At 39.6% G+C, this 22,212-nt stretch overlaps 1 protein-coding gene across 5 annotated transcripts; it reads right to left on the bottom strand.

Annotated features, from left to right (window-relative positions):
• Window positions 1–6,331: 6,331 nt before the first annotated feature.
• LOC148902575 (uncharacterized) lies at window positions 6,332–18,584 on the bottom strand. 5 transcript variants are annotated; one of them, XM_088991217.1, is made up of 7 exons: window positions 18,470–18,503; window positions 18,280–18,370; window positions 16,473–16,553; window positions 15,967–16,400; window positions 14,643–14,715; window positions 13,452–13,550; window positions 10,872–12,373 (listed from the first exon to the last, which is right to left on the bottom strand). In XM_088991217.1, the coding sequence occupies exons 2-7, from the start codon at window positions 18,321–18,323 to the stop codon at window positions 12,142–12,144; spliced, it is 963 nt and encodes a 320-aa protein (XP_088847343.1). In that variant the 5' UTR covers window positions 18,324–18,370; window positions 18,470–18,503; the 3' UTR covers window positions 10,872–12,141. The 5 variants fall into 5 exon arrangements, 3 of the variants coding, with proteins under 3 accessions (XP_088847343.1, XP_088847344.1, XP_088847341.1); XR_016114318.1 differs by lacking the exons at window positions 18,280–18,370; window positions 18,470–18,503 and adding an exon at window positions 6,332–7,322 and having other exon boundaries at window positions 11,063–12,373; window positions 16,473–17,332; XR_016114319.1 differs by lacking the exons at window positions 18,280–18,370; window positions 18,470–18,503 and having other exon boundaries at window positions 10,872–11,188; window positions 11,251–12,373; window positions 16,473–17,332.
• Window positions 18,585–22,212: the final 3,628 nt, after the last annotated feature.

Here is a 22,212-nt window from a genome sequence, read left to right on the forward strand (position 1 = left end):
CATGGATATTAAGGCGTTTTTAGCCAATAAAAAACAACCATGGATATTAAGGCGTTTTCAGCCGGAAAAAAAGACTATGTATAGTAAGGCGTTTTTGACACGAAAAAACCACAATGTATAGTAAGGCGTTTTCAGCCGAAAAAAAAACCCACCCACTATAGTAAGGCGTTTTTAGCCAATAAAAAACCACCATGTATAGTAAGGCGTTTTTAGCCAATAAAAAACAACCATGGATATTAAGGCGTTTTCAGCCGGAAAAAAAGACTATGTATAGTAAGGCGTTTTTGACACGAAAAAACCACAATGTATAGTAAGGCGTTTTCAGCCGAAAAAAAAAACCCACCCACTATAGTAAGGCGTTTTTAGCCAATAAAAAACCACCATGTATAGTAAGGCGTTTTTAGCCAATAAAAAACAACCATGGATATTAAGGCGTTTTCAGCCGGAAAAAAAGACTATGTATAGTAAGGCGTTTTTGACACGAAAAAACCACAATGTATAGTAAGGCGTTTTCAGCCGAAAAAAAACCCACCCACTATAGTAAGCCGTTTTTAGCCAATAAAAAACAACCATGGATATTAAGGCGTTTTCAGCCGGAAAAAAAGACTATGTATAGTAAGGCGTTTTTGACACGAAAAAACCACAATGTATAGTAAGGCGTTTTCAGCCAAAAAAAAAACCCACCCACTATAGTAAGGCGTTTTTAGCCAATAAAAAACAACCATGGATATTAAGGCGTTTTCAGCCGGAAAAAAAGACTATGTATAGTAAGGCGTTTTTGACACGAAAAAACCACAATGTATAGTAAGGCGTTTTTATTCGGAAAAAAAACACCATGTATATTAAGGTGTTTTCAGCCAAAAAAAAACCCCACCCACTATAGTAAGGCGTTTTTATTCGAAAAAACCACCATGTATAGTAAAGCGTTTTTAGGCAAAAAAAACCCCACCATGTATAGTAAGGCGTTTTTATTTGAAAAAACCACCATGTATAGTAAGGCGTTTTTAGGCAAAAAAAACCCACAATGTATAGTAAGGCGTTTTTATTCGGAAAAAAACCACCATGTATAGTAAGGCGTTTTCAGCCAAAAAAAAACCCCACCCACTATAGTAAGGCGTTTTTATTCGAAAAAAAGCGACCATGTATAGTAAGGCATTTTTAGCCAATAAAAAACAACCATGGATATTAAGGCGTTTTCAGCCGGAAAAAAAGACTATGTATAGTATGGCGTTTTTGACACGAAAAAACCACAATGTACAGTAAGGCGTTTTCAGCCAAAAAAAAAAAAAAACACTATGTATAGTAAGGGGTTTTTATTTGGAAAAAAACACCATGTATATTAAGGCGTTTTCAGCCGGAAAAAAAACCCCACCACGTACAGTAAGGCGTTTTAGGCAAAAAAAACACCATGTATATTAAGGCGTTTTCAGCCGGAAAAAAAAACACCATGTATATTAAGGCGTTTTCAGCCGGAAAAAAAACCCCACCACGTACAGTAAGGCGTTTTAGGCAAAAAAAACACCATGTATATTAAGGCGTTTTCAGCCGGAAAAAAAAACACCATGTATATTAAGGCGTTTTCAGCCGAAAAAAAAAACACTATGTATAGTAAGGGGTTTTTAGCCAAAAAAAAAACACCATGTATATTAAGGCGTTTTCAGCCGGAAAAAAAACCCCACCACGTACAGTAAGGCGTTTTAGGCAAAAAAAAACACCATGTATATTAAGGCGTTTTCAGCCGAAAAAAAAAACACCATGTATATTAAGGCGTTTTCAGCCGGAAAAAAAAACACCATGTATATTAAGGCGTTTTCAGCCGAAAAAAAAAACACTATGTATAGTAAGGGGTTTTTATTTGGAAAAAAACACCATGTATATTAAGGCGTTTTCAGCCGGAAAAAAAACACCATGTATTGTAAGGCGTTTTTGACACGAAAAAAAAACACAACGTATAGTAATGCATTTTTAGCCGATAAAAACCACCATTTAGTAAGGCATTTTTAGCCGAAAAAAAAAGGCGATGTATAGTAAGGCGTTTTTAGCCAAAAAAAACGACCACGTATCTGATTACTATAAATGTGATTACTAGTATCGCTTCAACATCATAATTCAACAAGTGGAACATTTGGATTGGCCTTTATTCGTCTCACATTTGCAGAAAACAAAACGTTGGACAAACCTTGGTCACTTTCCTCCACTGACAATTCAAGTTTGCTTTGTTTTCATTTAATAATAATAAATGTTATTTTATTATTGCTGAAACATCACAAAACTTTTGTTGTCATGGCAACCAATTTTGACGTATTCTGTGGCCCCTCGTCTCCCAAGGTTAGCGTTTCGCTTGACTTCACGATGGATTTTCTGTCAAATAATATTCAAATTTTTGCATACTGTAATGCCCCCACAGCGTGACAAATGACGCACACAGTCGCCGACATAGCGAGTCGGTCTTTTAATCGACAAAAAGGTAGCAGTTGTCACATACATACACGACTTATTGTTGATGCCAGAGCGGACTTCCGTCTTTGGAAGCTCCTCCCTTTTGACGTCACGCTACTTGCAGACATTGGCGCCTTAACATATTGTCATAAGTTTTAAGGCGCTTACAAATTAAATGTATTATTAATGTTGTCACGTGACGCAATTTTATTCACAAAAGAGTGCTTCGGTCGTGTTGTTTCGCGGCATTTAATCGTTATTCATTGAAACTGTAGCGTGTCACACTGCCACAGAATTTCACGACAGGTCGTAAAGCAGCGGTGACGTCACGACCGCAAGTAGACGAACGTGGCGACATAATAAATACGTTGACAAAGAAAGTCTCTTATTCCTCCGCACATAACAAAAGTATTTTCAATAGGTACTATTGATTGACTTTAGATTCGATAGATATGACACGCTCATGACCTTACCTGATATCGTTGGGGTTTATTACCTGATATCGTTGACAAGATGAGTGTCGCTGGGTGATGATGTCAGCAGGGGGGCGCCAAAGACCACACGAGAGAGTGACTGAGTGTGACGGATTGCATTCGAAGTCGAATAAGTTATAATAACAATATTAATAATAACGCGACCGTCTAAAATTTACGAGGCAGTCATTTTGATGTTTTATTCTTGATGAAATCAAGAACTCGTACGCTCCACTTCACTTTGTGAAGGCGAAAAACAAAGCAATTGTCGAACGTAATTAAAGAACAGTCGGCTCCCGCTTCCTGCCGCTTGCGTCAATATTTAGCTTCCTTCCTTTTGACAAGTAATTGAAATGACTGTTGCCACGTCGGTCATAAAAAGTGGATCGCTCTCGCTCTCTCTCTCTCTCTCTCTCTCTCTCTCTCTCTCTCTCTCTCTCTCTCTCTCTCTCTCTCTCTCTCTCTCTTCTGCCCCCTCCCTTTCTGTCTCTCTTTGCCACTATATCTCTATCTAGCTAACTAGCTAGCTTTTTAGCTAACTAGCTAGCGACTATGTATCTTTTTAGCTAACTAGCTGGCGACTATCTATCTTTTTAGCTAACTAGAAACTATATCTCTTTTTAGCTAAAGATATATCTATCTATCTTTTTAACTATCTATTTCCTTTTAGCTAATATATATATATATATATATACATATATACAGTAAAGTCTCGTTATATCGATATTCAAGGGAGTCCGAAAAAATATCGATATAACCGGGACTATCGATATATCCGACCCTGTTTATGTAATTTTCTCCGTGCGTGCATAGAAATAGTATCGATATAACCGGGACTATCGATATATCCGATATCGATATAACGAGACTTTACTGTATATACTTTACTGTGTATATATATATACCTATCTATCTTTGTAGCTAACTAGCTAGTGATCCATCTATCGTTTTAGCTAACTAAATAGCTATTTATCTATCTTTTTAGCTAACTACAAATCGACTCTATTTTTTAGCTAATTAGCTAGTGATCTATCTGTCTAACTATATTTTTAGCTAACTAGCTAGCGATCTACCTAGCATTTTAACTAACTAGCTAGCGATCTATCTATCTTTTTAGCTAACTAGCTAGTGATCAATCAATCATTCAATCAAGCTACCTACCTATCTATCTTTCGAGCTAACTAGCTAGCAATCTATCTATCTCTTTATCTAACTAGCTAGCGATCTATCTATCTTTTTAGCTAACTAGCTAGCGATCTATCGATCTTTTTAGCTAACTAACTAGCTAGCGATCTATCTATCTTTTTAGCTAACTAGCTAGCGATCTATCGATCTTTGTAGCTAACTAACTAGCTAGCGATCTATCGCTCTTTTTAGCTAACTAACTAGCTAGCGATCTATCTATCTTTTTAGCTAACTAGCTAGCGATCTATCATTATACAGAAATTATTTATATATTCAGCATCTTATTCCTGGAATACACAAGAAAAAATAAACAACTAACAGCTTTCTAAATTTCCCGCTTTCTCTGAAATGCTCGGCCCAGCATCATTGTCAGCGATAAGACAGGAAGGGATTCCCCATCCCCCCCCTCATCAAACTTGCCCCAGTTTAAGCCGTCGGCTTCAATTGTTGCGCATTTTTGTTATGCATAATGACCTCTTTTTTTTAACTTCTTGTCTGCGATGCGCCACTTGATTTCTGGCTCATGTTATTGATCTGATGGGGATAACATGCACACACCTGCGTGATAGATTCGCACTAATTAGCCTTTTGGAATGTCTTCTTTTCCTTCCTTTTTTGTTGTTGTTGTTCATTATTTTGGTGAAACTAATTAGTCTTCGTGTGTGGATACGTTTGGAGCTAGCTCCAAAATTGCTAATTTTTTGGTTGCTTCCGTCATCTGACAAGTTGGATCCTTTCAAGGTGTCTTGAAATGATTCCTGCCGTTCTCCGCCTTCAAAACACTTCTGCCGTAATTACAAATTAAACTTTAATTAAAGCCAGCGATGGAGGCGAGCCGGCGTTGCGTTAGAGGAGGAGATGGATTCTCTTTCAATTAACGCAAGAATTGGAGGGAATTTTAACTCGCAAAGGGGCTCTCACGGAAGATATGTGAAAGTTCACCTCATGAAAAAAAGGGAAGGACAGTGATACCTTGGCTTATGAACTTAGGGAGAAGTGTGTATCCCAAAAATTAATTTCCCATAGGAAACCATTAAAATGAGAATAATCCGTTCCCAGGTTCTCATAAAACATAATTTTCCACTAAATAAGCCTTAAAACTACACAAAACATACCATATTTATGTATAATAAATGTGCTATGGTATTATAATTCAAGAAATAAACTGTACTGTATAATAAAGTCGCTTTATTGACCTTTGTGATGGTCGTTGATGGCTTGATGGAATGGAGTGGCCGCTTTCATCAGCATTAAACACTTGATGAGGAATGTAGCCTTCTTCTTTCACCATCTTGAGGAATGATCTCTTGTAGGTGCTTTCTCAGCTCCTGTATTTTGTTTTTCTACTTCTTCCTTTCCTTTCCTCTTATCACATTGCATCAGTGAAATGTCAATTTCTCCACTGCGAGATTAATAAAGATCAATCCAATCAGAGATGGCGCTAGTGAGAGTGTCTGCCTTTACAGCAGCTCCTGTATTTTGTTTTTCTACTTCTTCCTTTCCTTTCCTCTTCCTATCATCACTTTGCTGCTGTGAAATGTAAATTTTCTCCAATGCAAGACTAATAAGGGCTTATCCAATCCAATCCCTGTCCCAAAATATATTCTTTTCATGTAAATTTCAGGCTGAGAGCGACAATAATTGCCACACGTAGCAACATTAGAACTTTTTGGCTTTTTTTTCCAACTTTGATGGGAGATCGTTGGGAAGTAAGATCTCACCAGTGTAATCTAATCTCACCAGCCCCTCACGCACAGCATCTCACCTCATTTTGCTTCATCGCCTCTCAAAGCCTTGCGAGACCCCCAACCCCCCTATGATGAAAGCCCGACTAAACGAATGGCCATTGAATAGGAATGAGAAGGAAGACGGAGGCTTTTCATAGGCTTCCGGCAGCCGCTTCTGAAATCATTCCGCGGGAGTTCCCTCCGGCCACTCCCGCCGCGGTTATTTTAGCGGGTTGAGATAGGACGTGATGCGAGGCCGCCTGAGGGCTGGACTCAATCAGAACCAAACTCATCCTGGGGAAATCAAATCGACATTTGGATGTGCTTACCATTGACTGCGATTTTGCTAGGCAGAAACTCCATGTGGCGAGCGTATCATAATGGACAAAGGTCATTAAAACGACTTTATGATACAGTAGTTTATTTCTTTCATTACAATACAAAAGCACACTTATTGTACATAAAATAAGGTATATTTTGTGTAATTTTAAGGTTCATTCAGTAGAAAATTATGTTTTATGGGGACCTGGGAACGGATTCTTCTCACAGGCCAAATGCTGTCCTATAGAATAGTAGTGCTGTTTTGACACGTTATGGCATCCAGAAGCAATCAATATTTTGGTCAATCAATCAAATTCTATCTATCTATCTATCTATCTATCTATCTATCTATCTATCTATCTATCTATCTATCTATCTATCTATCTATCTATCTATCCACCCAACTTACCTATGTAAAGGTAGGTAAAGGAAGGAAGAAGCAATGGATGGACGGATGATAATAATACATTTGATTTCGAAGCACCTTTCAAAATTCTCAAGGGCGTAATAGAAAGTTTCAGTCGAATGACATAAAAAAATGAAGTTGCCGTCTCTTATCCATTTGCACATATGCAAATGGTTGCAAAATGTCCTATTTGCCAGCAAAATATTCTTCCAGTGTTGTACAATATCCCGCTTCCACAAATCCTTCTTTTTGTCTCCCATTAGCCCTGAACAATTGCCTTGTTTTCATTTCCATGTAAGCCACGCAAGGCACGCCATCATACTTGTAATAAGAGATACTAACTGTGCCATTATTTTTTATGAGTGCCATCGCGGCTTCGTCATGGTCGAGTGCTCATTATTTGTATGATTATGGAGATGAGAAGAAAAATTAAAATAGTGGCCAGGGACTTTCATTAACTCGGAGCGCAGATGGTGGGAGATCTTCATGAACACGTTTTTGGAATATTGATCATTTTTCCATGCAATGAAATGGAACGCGACTTACAAATAAAACAGACATTTCTTGAATATACGTGTTCATATTTTGTATCAACAAGAAAATGTGTAGTGAAGAATTTTGTTCCTTACCTCTCGTCAGTAGGAATCGATCCATGAACTTAAAGCTGTGGTACATACCAAGCAAGCGGAGATGTTGGTTGAATGTAACAGAAAGGGCTTCATGTTGTTGGCATTGACACCTCGGTGTTCGACCATAAGCCGTTCCAGAAACCTGGCAATAATCAAAGGATTAGTTTGAAAGCCAAAACAGCACGTTCCATTATAATCAATGTAAAAAACATTAATCGGTTCCAAGTCTAGGTTTGATTGTCGTTCGATTGAAAGTTTAACCGATTGCCACCATTGATTTGAGAGTGGTCCTTATTGCTAGCTATTTGATTTACTTCCGGGTTGATTGCACACGCCGGCGCATGTGGCTGCCGCTGCTCACCCACAGAAAAAAAACGTGACCTGTGACTGTAAGGTGTCCTTGAGAGTTTTGAAAGGCACTTATATTATTATTATGTGTCTAAAGTGGATGACGCACCCGGAGACTAATTGTACAGCCTACGAGTGGCGCGACCACTATTAGCACTAAGACGTTAATCATGCAAATTTAGTAAAAACAAAGTAGCGCTGCCATTTTTTCCCCCTAAGGTTTACGCTGAAGCGCAACTGTCCTGTTTATATTTAGTCATCTGATTTGCATCGGCGTCTGAATTTCACGCATCCGTTAAAAGTCTTTATTCTCCCTCCCTATCAGTCGCCAGATAAGCACTCGCTAATTGGCTGCTTCTTCTCGGCCAGATCAACGCCGCAGATCGCACGACTGCTGGCTTTGCGCGTCGTAATAATGAGGTGGTAACGATAAAAATCGCAAGGGGAAATAGCGTCGGTCACCTGGTATGCCCCGTGGATGTTTGTTTTCATCGTGTGACTTGCCATGAAATTGGCTAACAATCGTTGCTAGGCAAGCGTGGATGCTACGCAGTGACGTAACAGCACATCGCTAGCAACGTCCGATATGTTGTTGTTCTTTTATGGCTCGGTTTGTCTCGTCATTTGCGTCCCCGCAATGAGACTTGACACATCTTTTGCTCTTGAGTTAATATGCCTCCGTAGTTCATTAAAATGACAGGAAAAAGCATTTTTCCTGTCAGCCACAATGCTCTACAACAAAGAACATACAGTGATACTTCAGCTTACCAACTTAATTGGTTCCCAGAAATTCTATGTAAGACAAACAGTGTGTATTCCAAACATTTATTTCCCATAAGAAACCATTAAAATGAAAATAATCCGTTCCATGGTCCCCATGAAACATAATTTTCTACTAAATAAGCCATAAAACTACACAAAATATACCTTATTTTATGTATAATAAATATGTTATGGTACTATAATTAAACAAATAAACTGTACTATATAATAAAGTGTTTTTATTGACCTTTGTGATGGTCGTTGATGGCTTGATGGAATGGAGTGGCCCCTTTCCTCAGCATGAAACACTTGATGAGGAACGTAGCCTTCTTCTTTCACCATCTTGAGAAATTCCTTGGAGGTGCTATCTCTGCCATAATTTTACCTAGTTCCTCATCAATTGTCTACTGTTTAGCTGGGCTGATAGCTTTTTGCATCAAGTGTACAGATGGCTTGTGCGGGTTATTTGTGGAGCCTGATTGATGGGAATTTTAACCTTGCAGTCTACACTCTGCCAAATGTCACTGTTTTCTATCCATTTTCTCACTCTCACTTTCTCTCTCTGTCGTCTGCCTGTCTCTTTAATGTTTAAACCACCTCCTCACACTGCTGCATTCTTGACAAAGCTTTAACCGAAGACTGGGGGCGGGGATCAGAGGACAAAAACAGTTGGCCACCATTTTCTTGTTAGGAGAACAGGCTCGTTCGCGAACGACACATTACTCATCGTGGCGCTCCGTACGTATCCCGAAGAATAGTTTGTATGCTGAGGTAAAATTTTCCTAAATTTAACATTCGTAAACCGAAAAGTTTGTAAGCCAAGGAGTTCGTAAAACAAGGTATCACTCTATCCATGATGGCGTCTAATTATTGCTGTTTGGCCAAAGTTTGGCAGTCGTCGGAGGTTCGTTGGCGAGTTTGAAGTCCAATCACAGTAGGAGATTTCTGCAATTGTTTTTTTCCCCTTCTTTATTAAAAGTCGTTGTATTTGAAGCGCGTCGAGCGTGTGGTGCAGACAAGCGGAACGCAATGTAATTGGATATGTGAGCGAACAGTTGGAGGAACTTGATCAATACAAATGACTGCAGGCCTATTTTGCCTCCCCGCTGACATTTTGGAGCGATTTTCCAACCAATTCAAACATCCATTGGCCTTGTCACACCGTTTGTTTTATTTACCATCTCGCTTTGAGCACTTGTTGGGTTGACACGTTAATGCATTCAAAATAAGTCTTTGCTTCAAATGTTTGTTTGTCTCCACTTCACTCTATTACACTTTTGCGGTACAAACAAATGTAGCGGCTTCGGTGCGCTTATTCAGTGCTTCAAAGCGCGTTTGAATGTAATTGATTTATTGTACATGTCAAGGCATCACAAGACGTAACAATTTGAATTGAAAAAGAGACCTAAAGAGATCATCAACAGGTGTTATACAACATGTTCTCGATTTATGACATACAGTGATACCTACGCTTCAGATCAAAAAGGCGGACTAGTTTTCGGCGGATGAACACCAAACCACAAGGTCGCTCAGCGCCGCGGTGGCTGGCGGACTAGTTTAGGTTACCCCCTTTCTTTGAGTGCAGACATGGTTTGTTATCGAGTGGAGTACTTTTGAAATTATTATTATTAGCAAGCTATCTAGCAAGCTACCTAGCTATATATCTATTTGTTATCTATTTTCGATCTATTAGATATCTAGCCCGCAATCTATTAGCTGTCTAGCTATCTATTAGCTATGTCCTTGAGAGTTTTGAAAGCAGCTTATAAATACAATGTATTATTATGATTATTGTTATTATTATCTTCAGCTATCTATTAGCTAACTAGCTAGCTATCTAAGTCATTTCCGGGTTGAGTGAACGCTGCCTCTGCTCACCCACAGAAGAACTTATCCCGTGACTGTAAAGTGACCTTGAGAGTTTTGAAAGGCACTTATAAATTAAACGTATTATTATTATGATATGATGATGATGATTATTATTATTATGGGACCGAAAAAAAACCCCACCACAGGCTAGTGTTAAGCCGAAGAGGACACTAAGGAAAATGACGGTCGAGCCGAAGAAGATCATCGAAAAACACGAACGAGGTGTGTACTTGTGTGACTTAGCGTCCCAGTGCCAGTATTGCCGAGAAACCATAAAGTTCATCTAGAACTGTTTCATGTCATCACAAAGAGGGTACAGCAAGTCCTGAAGAATGAATGTCTCTCTGTGTCTTTGTTTTGTCATATTGTCTCTATGCTGTCATATTATTTGAAGTGATTCAAGACGGCGCCGCGAGAGTGGTGACAGCTCATGTATTCCGACAGTGTGAGTGAGGTAATTATCCAATCCAATCCAATCCAAAGCACAGCGACTTCACTCGGATATCATCAAGAGGCAACTACATCAACGACTATCACAAAGGTAAATAAAACGACTTTATTATACAGTAGTTTATTTCTTTCATTTCAATACAAAAGCACATTTATTATACATAAAATAAGGTATATTTTTTGTTTGGTTTTAAGGCTTATTTAGTATAAAATTATGTTTTATGGGGACCTGGGAACGGATTATTCTCATTTCAATGTTTTCTTTTGGGAAATAAATGTTCGGAAGACGAACTTTTCGCCTCACACACTTTCTGAGAACCAATTATGTTAGTGAGCTGAGGTATCACTGTATATTTGATAACGTGAGTCTTCTTAACTAATCTTGGGTAAAATAAAAAAGCAAAAGTGGGAATCGATCACGGACCTCGTCAAAATCCCAAGGGAGACACTCACCCACGTAGACCAACCGATTCACCAGCATCTGCCTCAGGCCCACCATTGTTGGTGTCCATTGCTCGGACCACCGCCAGGTAGCGGTCCAGATGGATGAAGGCCGAGATGAGAACGCTGGATTTGAATCTGAAACGAAGGGACAGATCATTCGGTTGCCTCAGCCTAACACCAAGACCACCAGACCATACCCGGGTGATCTCCAAGAGGAAGATGAGAGCGTAGACCACGGGTTAAAATACCAGCTGGAAATCCGAGGTCATCACAGGGCTCCTCCAGATCCTCCCCTGATGTCACCAGAACCAGATCCCCCGGAGCTGGTGTCCTTGGATTGGCTAAGCTAGAGATGACAGAGAACCAGATGAGATGCCAAGCAGGAGAACAAAATCATTGAATGGAGCTGACGTAGCTCGTAGTACGACATGATGGACTCGCCTTTCAACGGCCACGCTGAGGTTACGTTGGAGCTCCAAATACTTTTACGGTTTCTGGACGTCGTCAGTTGCCGATACCGTTTCGATGGCAGGATGACTTCAATGTTTAGAATGTTGTAAGTGACCAGTTTGCTAGCTACCACACCGAAAGAATCCAACGCTCGCAAAATGGGGCAATCAGAGGCAGACAGAGAACATAGTCAGACAGGACAAAAGAAGTCATCAGATTAGCTTCAAGTAGTCTACTGTAACCCTGGCCCGATATCCCAAATGGACAGCCAGCCAGCTAGATAGATAGCTAATAGACAGCAAATAGATCGACAAATCCTGCGAACAAACAGTACAAAGCAAGGCCCAAATCTAAAGTGTTCCATTTATCTCAAACTCGCGCCTTTCTCCTCGTTCGCCGCTACCAGACTCCAAAACAACAGAGTATAAAACACGTCAATGGATACCTGCCACTGAGTTTTTTGGACGGGCCCAAGAGGGGGGCGGGGGCAGGCCTCATTCGTTTTTCTTCTACGAGAAAAGGGCAACCACTTTGAGTGGAATTCAAACATTTATTTTGAAATCTTGTTGACTCTACTTTGCATAACATTGTAAAGAGAATAAATTGAGTAATTCATTAGCGTCGGATCAACAACTACCTTACTTGCCAACTGAGCTAAATGTGGCTACTATGTCGCTTTCTCCACTGGAACATCCGTTACGGGTCCAGTCAAAGCCGCTCTGCTCGTGACCGTAGCCGCTATCGTCCTGCGGGAGGTTGTTGCCGCTAAGATGCTTGCGTTTGGCCATCTGAGGACCGTGAGGGTCTTCTTTTGCGCTTTCCTTTTGGCTGCTCTTTCTCGGCGGCACTGGGCGAGGTCGTCTGAGGTTCCTAGGCGCCGAAATACATGTACAGTGATACCTTGGCTTACGAACTTAAGTGGTTCCCACAAAGTGTGTGCAAGGCGAAAAGTGCGTATTCCAAATATTATTTCCCATAGGAAACCATTAAAATGAGTATAATCCGTTCCCAGGTCCCCATAAAACATCATTTTCAACTAAATAAACCGTAAAGGACAACCGACGCCTCCGGACAACTTGTGTCCATAATTTGTAAAATGGCTTCAAATGACTTGTACTGAGCATATTTTACAAAAATTCCACGGCATATAGCTATATTTTACCTTTTAAGACTCACGCTGAATATTCAGGAAGTCTTGTTTTTCGAGTTGATGACGATTTCTGACGTGATGTCACGTCAGGAACGCCCCTGACCGAGAAAGCGACACACATTGCATTTTGGGTACTTTGTTTGGTCTGAAAGCTTCGTGTTAATGGTGAAATTAGAAGGAAAACACATAAATAACGCATTGGCGAATCGTTGTGTGTTGCACCAAGACTACTATTTGACACTAGTTGAGGTGACTTTTGACTTCAAGACGGTGCCGCGAGAGTGGCTGCCTTTCAGGCAGCTCCTTATTTTGCTTTTCTACTTTCATTTCTTTCATAATTTTGCTGCTGTAATGTAAATGTAAATTTCTCCACTGCGAGACTAATAAAGGCAAATCCAATCCAATCCAAATCCATACTTGGCAGTAAAGATGATTCTGATTCTGTGTGTTTCTGTTTCTCTCTCTACCACGGATCTTGACCAATCACGTGCGGCTTTAACCAAAGACTGTGGGCGGGAATAGAGGACAAAAAAAAGCCGGCTGCTTCGTTCACTTCAGAGATCCAGCTCCAAAAACCGGCTCGTTCGCGAACGACACCTCACTCATTGTGGCAGCTCCGTGTGTATCCCGAAAAATAGTTTGTATGCCAAGATTATATTCTCGCCAATTTAACGTTCGTAAGGCAAAAAGTTCGTAAGCTGAGGTAGCACTGTATATTTATCGTGTTTTGGGGAAAAACGAGTCAATCCACAGGTCGTTGAAGGGGAACGAACATACGGAGGTTTATTAGAGTATCACCTCTGAAGGAAAACATGCAGCCTGGAGCACGCGTCATCCTGGTTCAGATTTGCTTTTTTCTTCTCCTTCAAACGTGCGTCAACACTGCGGGAAAGCGTCCTGACAAAATCAATCAATATCATAATCATAATCATAATAATAATACATTTCATTCATAGCGCCTTTAAAAACTGTCAAGGTCACTTTACAGTCACAGGATGAAGTTTTTCTGTGGGTGAGCAGCGGCAGCCACATGCGTGAGCGTTCCCTCAACCCGGAAGTAACTAAAATAGATAGAAGGCTAGCTAGCTAGCTAATAGATACAGTAATACTAATAATACATTTCATTTATAAGCGCCATTCAAAACGCTCAAGGTCACGTTACAGTCACAGGATAGAGTTGCAAATAGATAGCTACCTAGACAGCTAGATAGCTAAACAATAGCTAGTTACATAGCTAGCAAGCCAGCTAGACAGCTAATAGATATCTAAAAGCAAATAAATGTTTGTTTTTCTACTTTCATTCCTTTCATCACTTTGCTTCTGTGAAATGTAAATGTCTCCACTGTGAGACTAATAAAGGCATATCCAATCCAATCCAAATAGGTAGGTAGCTAGCTAGCTAATAGATACAGTAATAATAATAATAATAATACTTTTCACTTTACAGTCACAGGATACAGTTGCTAATAGATAGCTACCTAGCCAGTTAGATAGCTAAAGGATAGCTAGCTAGATAGCTAGCAAGCCAGCTAATAGATAGCAAATATATAGTTAGGTAGCTAGCGAGCTAATAGATACAGTAATAATAATAATACATTTCATTTATAAGGACCTTTCAAAACTCTCAAGGTCACTTTACAGTCACAGGATACATTTGCTAATAGAGTTCTACCTAGCCAGGTAGATAGCTAAACGATAGCTAGTTACATAGCTAGCGAGCAAGCTAGACAGCTAATATATAGCAAATAAATAGTTCGGTAGTAATATTTACAATTTTAAGGAAAGCCGTAAGATGCTAATAGTAGCCTGTAATATTTTAACCTAAAAATCTTTGGTCAGAATTAAATATTTACCTTATTGCGCAACATTGTAACCTAACAGTAGCTAGCTCGCTAATACAGTAATAATAATAATAATAATAATCCATCATGTGTCCTTATTTGTGCTCACGGGCCAGCCTTCAGCATTCGGGTGGACGGTTTGACTTACCCTGAGTGAGGTCGCCGACTTGGCTTCCATTTTTTTAGCAGGAGCCAGTGGTCGCATGTTAAGGAGGTGGGATCTGAAGCGCAAACCACAGGAAAAAGAGAGGTAAAAGGTACTTGAATCTGGAAAAGGAGTTATGCGGTCACGGACAAAAACACAGGGATGGCAAAAGTATACTAAACTGATTGAAACAAAATAAAACACATTCATTGGAACATGACATATTTCAAAATTGCAAATGAAAAACCATTATTTGAGATAAAATCTAATTTTCTAACGTGGCTGCCGCTGCTAACCCACAGAGAAACTGATCCTGTGCCTGGAAAGTGACCTTGAGAGTTTTGAAAGGCACTAATAAATGAAATGTATTACAGTGATACCTTGGCTTGCGAACTTAATTGGTGTGTGTGTGTGAAGGCGAAAAGTGTGTATCCCAAAAATTAATTTCCAATAGGAAACCATTAAAATGAGAATAATCCGTTCCCAGGTCCCCACAAAACATAATTTCCTACTAAATAAGACTCGAAACTACACAAAATATACCTTATTTTATGTATAATAAATGGTATTATAATTAAAGAAATAAACTGTACTTTATAATAAAGTGGTTTTATTGACCTTTGTGATGGTCGTTGATGGCTTGATGGAATGGATAGCTTTTTGCATCAAGTGTCTCAAAGAGCTCCAGGTTGTACTTCAATCTTAGAAGTTGTGATATTGCAACAGAAACAGTTGCAGGCAGACACACTAGAAGCTTCATTAATAGCTGGTTCCCTTGCTTGTCTTTTCTCTTCAAATTGTACTTGTGCGGGTTATTTGTGGAGCCTGATTGATGGGATATTTTAACCTTGCAGTCTACACTCTGCCTTTGAACTAGCAAGGTTGACATGAATCCAAATTTCACTGTTTTCTATCCATTTTGTCACTCAGTCGTCTGCCTGTCTCTTTAATGTTTAAACCACCTCCCCTCACTGCTGCGTTCTTGACCAATCACGTGGCTTTAACCGACGACTGGGGGCGGGGCATAGAGGACCAAAACAAGCCGGCTGCCATTTTCTTGTTAGGAGAACGGGCTCGTTGCCGAACGACACATCACTCATTGTGGCAGCTCCGTGTGCATCCCGAAAAATCGTTCGTATGCCAAGGTAAAATTTTCATAAATTTAACGTTCGTAAACCAAAAAGTTCGTAAGCCAAAGGGTTCGTAAACCGAGGTATAACAGTAGTATTATTATTATATCAATGGTGAAATCTGAAGCAATTTGGCAGCTATTGTTTCAAAAAATATAAACAACAAAAGCCGAATAAGCAACACCAGGTCCACTTACCGTTATCCAAGAGTTTATCTTTGAGGGGCGTTTTCAACCTCTTTGCGCTCTGATAGAGTTTCCGACACGAGGGGCAGAAACCACTTGGTGGTCTTCTCTTTTGGACCACGAGTGGGGGACAACATTGATCATCGGAATCATCTAATCCTCGATCAATCACTCGTACGCTACTATCCTCTTCTGGTTCCTCCTCCACATGACTGTTGATGATATCCCTATCCTTCCTTAACAGGCTGTCGTCATCACTATTATTATTATCGCTGACATCAAATTCCCGCCTCCTCCTCCTCCTCGTCTTTGGACGAATCCGGCGTTGGACGACATCTTCTTTTAGGTCGTGATTTTTGTCACTTTTTCTATTTGTAGCCGTTTTCAGCCCGGATGAGTGGCTGGTCTTCATGGTGACTTTATAATTTAGACTGTACACTAAAGAGCTGGAACCAAATAAATACATTAGTTCCATCTTTCCACACGATGGATAAATAAAGTCTCAAATTCAAACTCACCTCTGAAGGACAACCTCCATTTTTTTGGATTTGTTGCGTGATTCAAAGCAACCTGATTCATCTTGGGTGCTATCTGAAGTTCTGTTGAAGTTTTCAACCATTTTTTTAGCCAGAGCGCGTTTTTTACATTGGAAAAAAAAATCTATAATAATAATAATGATACATTTCATTTTATTTTAAGCGCCTTTCAAAGCTCTCAAGGACCCTTTACAGTCACAGACAAGCATAGGTACTAGAATAAATAAAATACAATGACAAATAGAATACAAGGTACTAGAATAAATAAAATACAATGACAAATAGAATACAATCAACAAAATACAGTTATAAATAGAAACAAGAGAAAGAGCTCCATAGAAAAGGCGATTCTGAATAGGTGGGTTCTATCTATCTAATAGCGACTGTATCCTGTGACTGTCAAGTGACCTTGAGAGTTTTGAAAGGTGCTTATAAATGAAATGTATTATTATTATTGTATTTATTAGCTAATTAGCTAGCTAGCTTTCTATCTATTTGAGTTACTTCCGGGTTGAGTGAACACTGCCACGTGTGGCTGCCGCTACTCACTCAAAGAAAAAACTTATCCTGTGACTGTATAGTGACCTTGAGAGTTTTGAAAGACGCAGATAAATGAAATGTATTATTATTTATTTGCTATCTGTTAGCTGTCTAGCTGGCTTGCTAGCTATCTAACTTGCTATGGTTTAGCTATTCAGCTGGCTAGGTAGCTATCTATTAGCGACTGTATCCTGTGACTGTAAAGTGACCTTGAGAGTTTTAAAAGATGCTTATAAATAAAATGTACTATTTGTATTGTTGTATCTATTAGCTAGCTAGCTACTGAACTATTTATTTGCTATCTATTAGCTGGATTGCTAGCTATCTAGCTAGCTATCATTTAGCTATCTAGGTAGCTATCTATTAGCGACTATATCCTGTGACTGTAAAGTGACCTTGAGAGTTTTGAAAGATGCTTATAAATGAAATGTATTATTTGTGTTACTGTATCTATTAGCTAGCTACTGAATTATTTATTTGCTATCCATTAGCTGTCTTGCTAGCTATCTAGCTAGCTATCGTTTAGCTACCTAGCTGGCTAGGTCGCTATCTATTCGCGACTGTATCCTGTGACAGTAAAGTGACCAAGAGTTTTGAAAGGTGCCTCTAACTGAAATGTATTATTATTATTACTGTATGTATTAGCTAGCTAGCTAACTATTTATTTGCTATCTATTGGCTATCTGTTAGCTGTTTAGTTGGCTTGCTAGTTATCTAACTAGCTATCATTTAGCTATCGAGCCGGAGGTAGCAATCAATTAGCGATACGTCATCAGCGATATCTATTTGCGACTGTATCCTGTGACTGTAAAGTGACATTGACAGTTTTGAAAAGAGCTTATAAATGAAATGTATTATTATTATTATTATTATTATTATTATTATTATTATTATTATTATTAACAATCTCGGGGGAAAGAGGCAATCAGTTACGTGTTGCCACACGGACGAATATTAAGTTACACTCGCAGCCTTGACAGCACCGGGTAATTACATTATAATTACAGAACATGATGAATAAATGTTTTATAAAATTTTAAATTTAAAAGAAGTGACATCGGACAATTTCTCACGACACACTTGACGATGTCTCACGGCAGACTCGACGTCGCACACAAATTAAAAATCGCGTGTACAGGTGATTGAAAAAATGAAATAAAAATAAAATGTAGTTAGCGAAAGGCCATAAGCCTCCACCCGGACGCACTTTGTCAAAACTACAAAATGGAAAAAGTATAGTTCATCTTACTTTATCTCAGACGGCTCACAAACTGCGTGTGATGGCGCTTCCATCGCTGGAGTCAAGTTCAAACTTGAAATGTGGAACCACGCGCTTGTTTCTAAACATTAAACATATTTGTTTCTAAACCTTAGGCTGCATTAGCTCGAAAACTTTCTTAGCTTTCATAACAATTATTGAACTCTTGTTTCAAACTTACGAGAAGTCAAACAGGCGCTCTTCTTTCTTCTTCGTTCACGCCATATCAAGCTTAACTTTAGTACGCAATGCCCCCTGGCGGTGAAACGATAGATCAATTACTGCACTGGATTGTATAAAAACACGCCCGCAGCATGATGGAACTTTGGGCTTTTTAATAATAATAATAATAATAATAATAATAATAATAATAATAATAGAAAAAGACATTTCATTTCTAAGCGCCTTTCAAAACTCTCAGGGACACTTTACAGTCACAGTATATTTTTTTCTGCAGCTCAATTTTTACAGATTTTGGACACTTGAAGTCATTTTTATTGGTGTTCTGCATTTCAATAAAAATATCATACTGCATGTTTTGGGTATTTTAGATGCTATCAAACGTTTTTTTATGTCAGTTAAAGAACAAAAAAGTGACGTCGGTTGTCCTTTAATTGTCACTTTGGTGGGAAGATGATTAAAAATGTTTGTTCCCTATTGGCAGCTCATGGTTTAATTGAGCTCCCCAACACACACACAACAAAATTAATAAATCCCATCTTGCAAGGTGTCATTTTTACTCCTTCAATTCGCGAGGGTGAAAATGAACGTTTTCATTTTTGTCACAAGCTGACCTTCTTCTAGCACCTGCGCTCACGGAGAAAGAAAGAAAAAAAGTGCAAATAAAGTGCAAAAAGGTCTTTGCCTTGTGCTCTTTTTGTTATCGGGCGGCGTGCTGGCGCACGATGTCATATATATATTTATAGCGGAGTTGCATGGGAGTATATTTCACGAGGAGATTTCACGAGTCCACAGAAGGCAAATCCTTAGCATTGTAGCCGAGGTCAGGAGATTGAATTCCTTGCACTTCATCCATATATATATATACTGTGTACATCTAAAGTTAATGGCGCTTGGTGAAGGCCAAGAGGAGAGAAAATACAGGAAGAGAGAATTTGTTTCCCCCCTTTTTTTTAATAGCACAAAAATACACCCTCCCGTTTTGGCCATTTAACGGTGCGGTGGTATTCTTGGAATATGACTCCGTATAACAGGTCCCGGAAGAGAGGCGCATGCTGTGACAAGTTTTTTTTTTTTTAAATGTAAATACAGGTAACATTCAACTTACGACCGAGTTCCACCAAACGGCTGTAAGTCGAAATGGTCGTAAGTCGAAATCCATTCAATATGTTGAGTAGAGAGTCAGAGGCTAAATGACACGCAAACCCCCCCCCCCCCCCCTTCTGGTGCCATCACACGGTCGATTGCTGTACGAGTGTGTGACATGCTGGCTAGCCAAAATTGTTGCGGTGCCAGGTGTAGAATTAAAATGTTAAAGAATAAGGTCTGGAGGTCATGGTCGTAAGTATGGGTGGTCGTAAGTCAAGCTGGTCATAGGTCAGATGTTACCTGTATATACAGTGATACCTCGGCTTACGAACGCTTTAGCTCACGAACTTTTCGCCTAAAGAACATTAAATTTGCGAGCATCGTGTTGGCTAATGAACTAGTTTTCGGCGGACGAACCAAACCACACAGCTGGCTGGTGGACTAGTTTTCCACACCCACTTTCTTTGAGAGCAGACGTGGTTTGTTATCGAGTGGAGTACTTTTGGTATCATGGGACCCCATGATACCAAATGGGGTTGAGTGAACACTGGCGCGTGTGGCTGCTGCTGCTCACCCACAGAAAAACTGATCCTGTGACTGTAAAGTGACCTTGAGAGTTTTGAAAGGCGCTGAGAAATGGAATGTATTATTATTATTATTATTATTATTATTATTGTTATTATTATTGTTACAAATGAATATGGCGATGGTGACAGACAAAATTATGATTCAGCAAGCAAGCAGTCCCTCTTTTCAGCGCAAAGTAAAAAAAGAATGACGACAACGTTAGTGTCGGTCGTTAGCCGCAACGACATCATTTGCCTCTCAAATTGATGGTTTGAATGGGGAGTAAAAGAAGCTATTTTCGTAAAGCAGCAACATCCTTCACTAAATCGCCATGATGGGCTGAAGTTCAATTTGGATCGTTCCTACAACCGACTTATTAGGCAACATAGGCTTAGTTATGCTGATGAGGTGATACCAGATCAAATGGGGCAATCAGGCCAGTTGTTGACCCCATAATCAGGCAGGACAATAGAAGTAATCAGTCGGGATTTTAGTTCTTATCCAAAAGGCTTCGTCAGCGAACTGAAATCTTTTGCTGGTAGTTTAGGCACTTTTCTTTCGCTAAGATTTTAAGCGTCATTGTCGCTGACGAAGCTTTTTGGATAAGAAGCGAAACGTCCGACACCTTGAAAGAAGTACCGATGACGGCTGAAGAAACCTTTTCCTCGATGGACCGCTCCTGTACGACTGAGAGCTTACACAGACGCTATCAACTTGAATTGTTGTGTGTTGGCAGTTGAAGGTGATAGCCAAGACCAGAAGTTGACAAAACACCGTGAGTGCGCCTGTGGGGAAGCGGGCACAGATGGATTTCCCAGATAATGAGGGCTGACATTTTCCAAAAGGCAAAAGCTGGAATCAAAGCGGCCATCGGCGAAGGAGACGCTCGTTTCCTTAGAAAAGGTTGGGAAAGACCCCCCCCCCCCCCCCCCTCCCATCCCCCCCGACGCCTGCAGGCCCGTTTGGCTTTTAGGGCGTCGTCAGTGGACGAGACATCTGACAGGCTGCATTAACAACACGCAGAGCAGCATGGAGGGAGGCGCTTTGCGTGGACTTTTTCTGGATCAGAAAGCAGCTCGCAGCTCGCAAATGATCAATGACGACATGCTTTTTGACGGCAAAACGGATACAGAATTGAAAATTGAAGGTAGACGTTTGGTCAGCGTTTGCGTGAGTGAGCTCACCTGATGAAGAGAGACAACTAGCTATATAACTAATAGATAGCTAGCCGCATATCTAGCAAGCCGACCAGTTAGCTAATAGATAGCAAATAGATAGCTAATAGAAAGCTAATACATAGCAAATAGATAGCAATACAGCATTAGAAACCTTAGATTATTTTCTGTCATCAGGAGTTAATTCCTAAGTGATATGGTTCTGGTGTTATATGAGCTCGAAATGAGGGCCAAAATACAATGTAATACATACATATTGGTTGATATAGCGCTTCAACAACAGCGCAAGCTGGAACAAAGCGCTGACATGGACAAAAGGCAAATGCTGCCCCCTTGAGGAAATGAAAAAAATAATGTCTGAACAGTGCTTTATCGGCACCCAAGCATGAAAAAAAACTAAAATTCGGGAATGGCGCTCGACTTCACACTTTTCAATTCCTGAATACATTTGTGAATTGCAGTAAATGAGTTAAAACAACTTATTTTAAATTGTACTTTTAAAATGAGTTACTCTCTTAAGTCCATATCTGACTACTTCTCATTTGTGGCATTTATATTTCCAAACAGTTTGTTTTCTGGATGTGTTTATTTGACGCACCCTGTGGCTATTGGAGCCGCTATCATTGTTTTCGCAAATATTATATTCAAAAGCTATCTCATCAACAGGGTACATCATTAGCATAATATGAAGAACACAAACATGTTATGTAAACATTCTTCACTGGAAAGAGAAAAAAAAACCCCAAATCATTTAGTTGCTCATTAGCATGCTAATTAGCTATTAGCATGCTGATCAAAGTATCTTGTAATGTCTTTGGGGTTTCTTTCCATCTTTCTAGTATTTTTTTCGTAATCCTCGGGTGTTTCGACCGACCGACTCTCCCCCCTCCCATCTATCTATCTATCTATCTAT

Source organism: Hippocampus bargibanti, linkage group LG02 (genome assembly GCF_051943395.1).
Source record: "Hippocampus bargibanti isolate YZ-2025 linkage group LG02, ASM5194339v1, whole genome shotgun sequence".
Taxonomy (NCBI): domain Eukaryota; kingdom Metazoa; phylum Chordata; class Actinopteri; order Syngnathiformes; family Syngnathidae; genus Hippocampus; species Hippocampus bargibanti.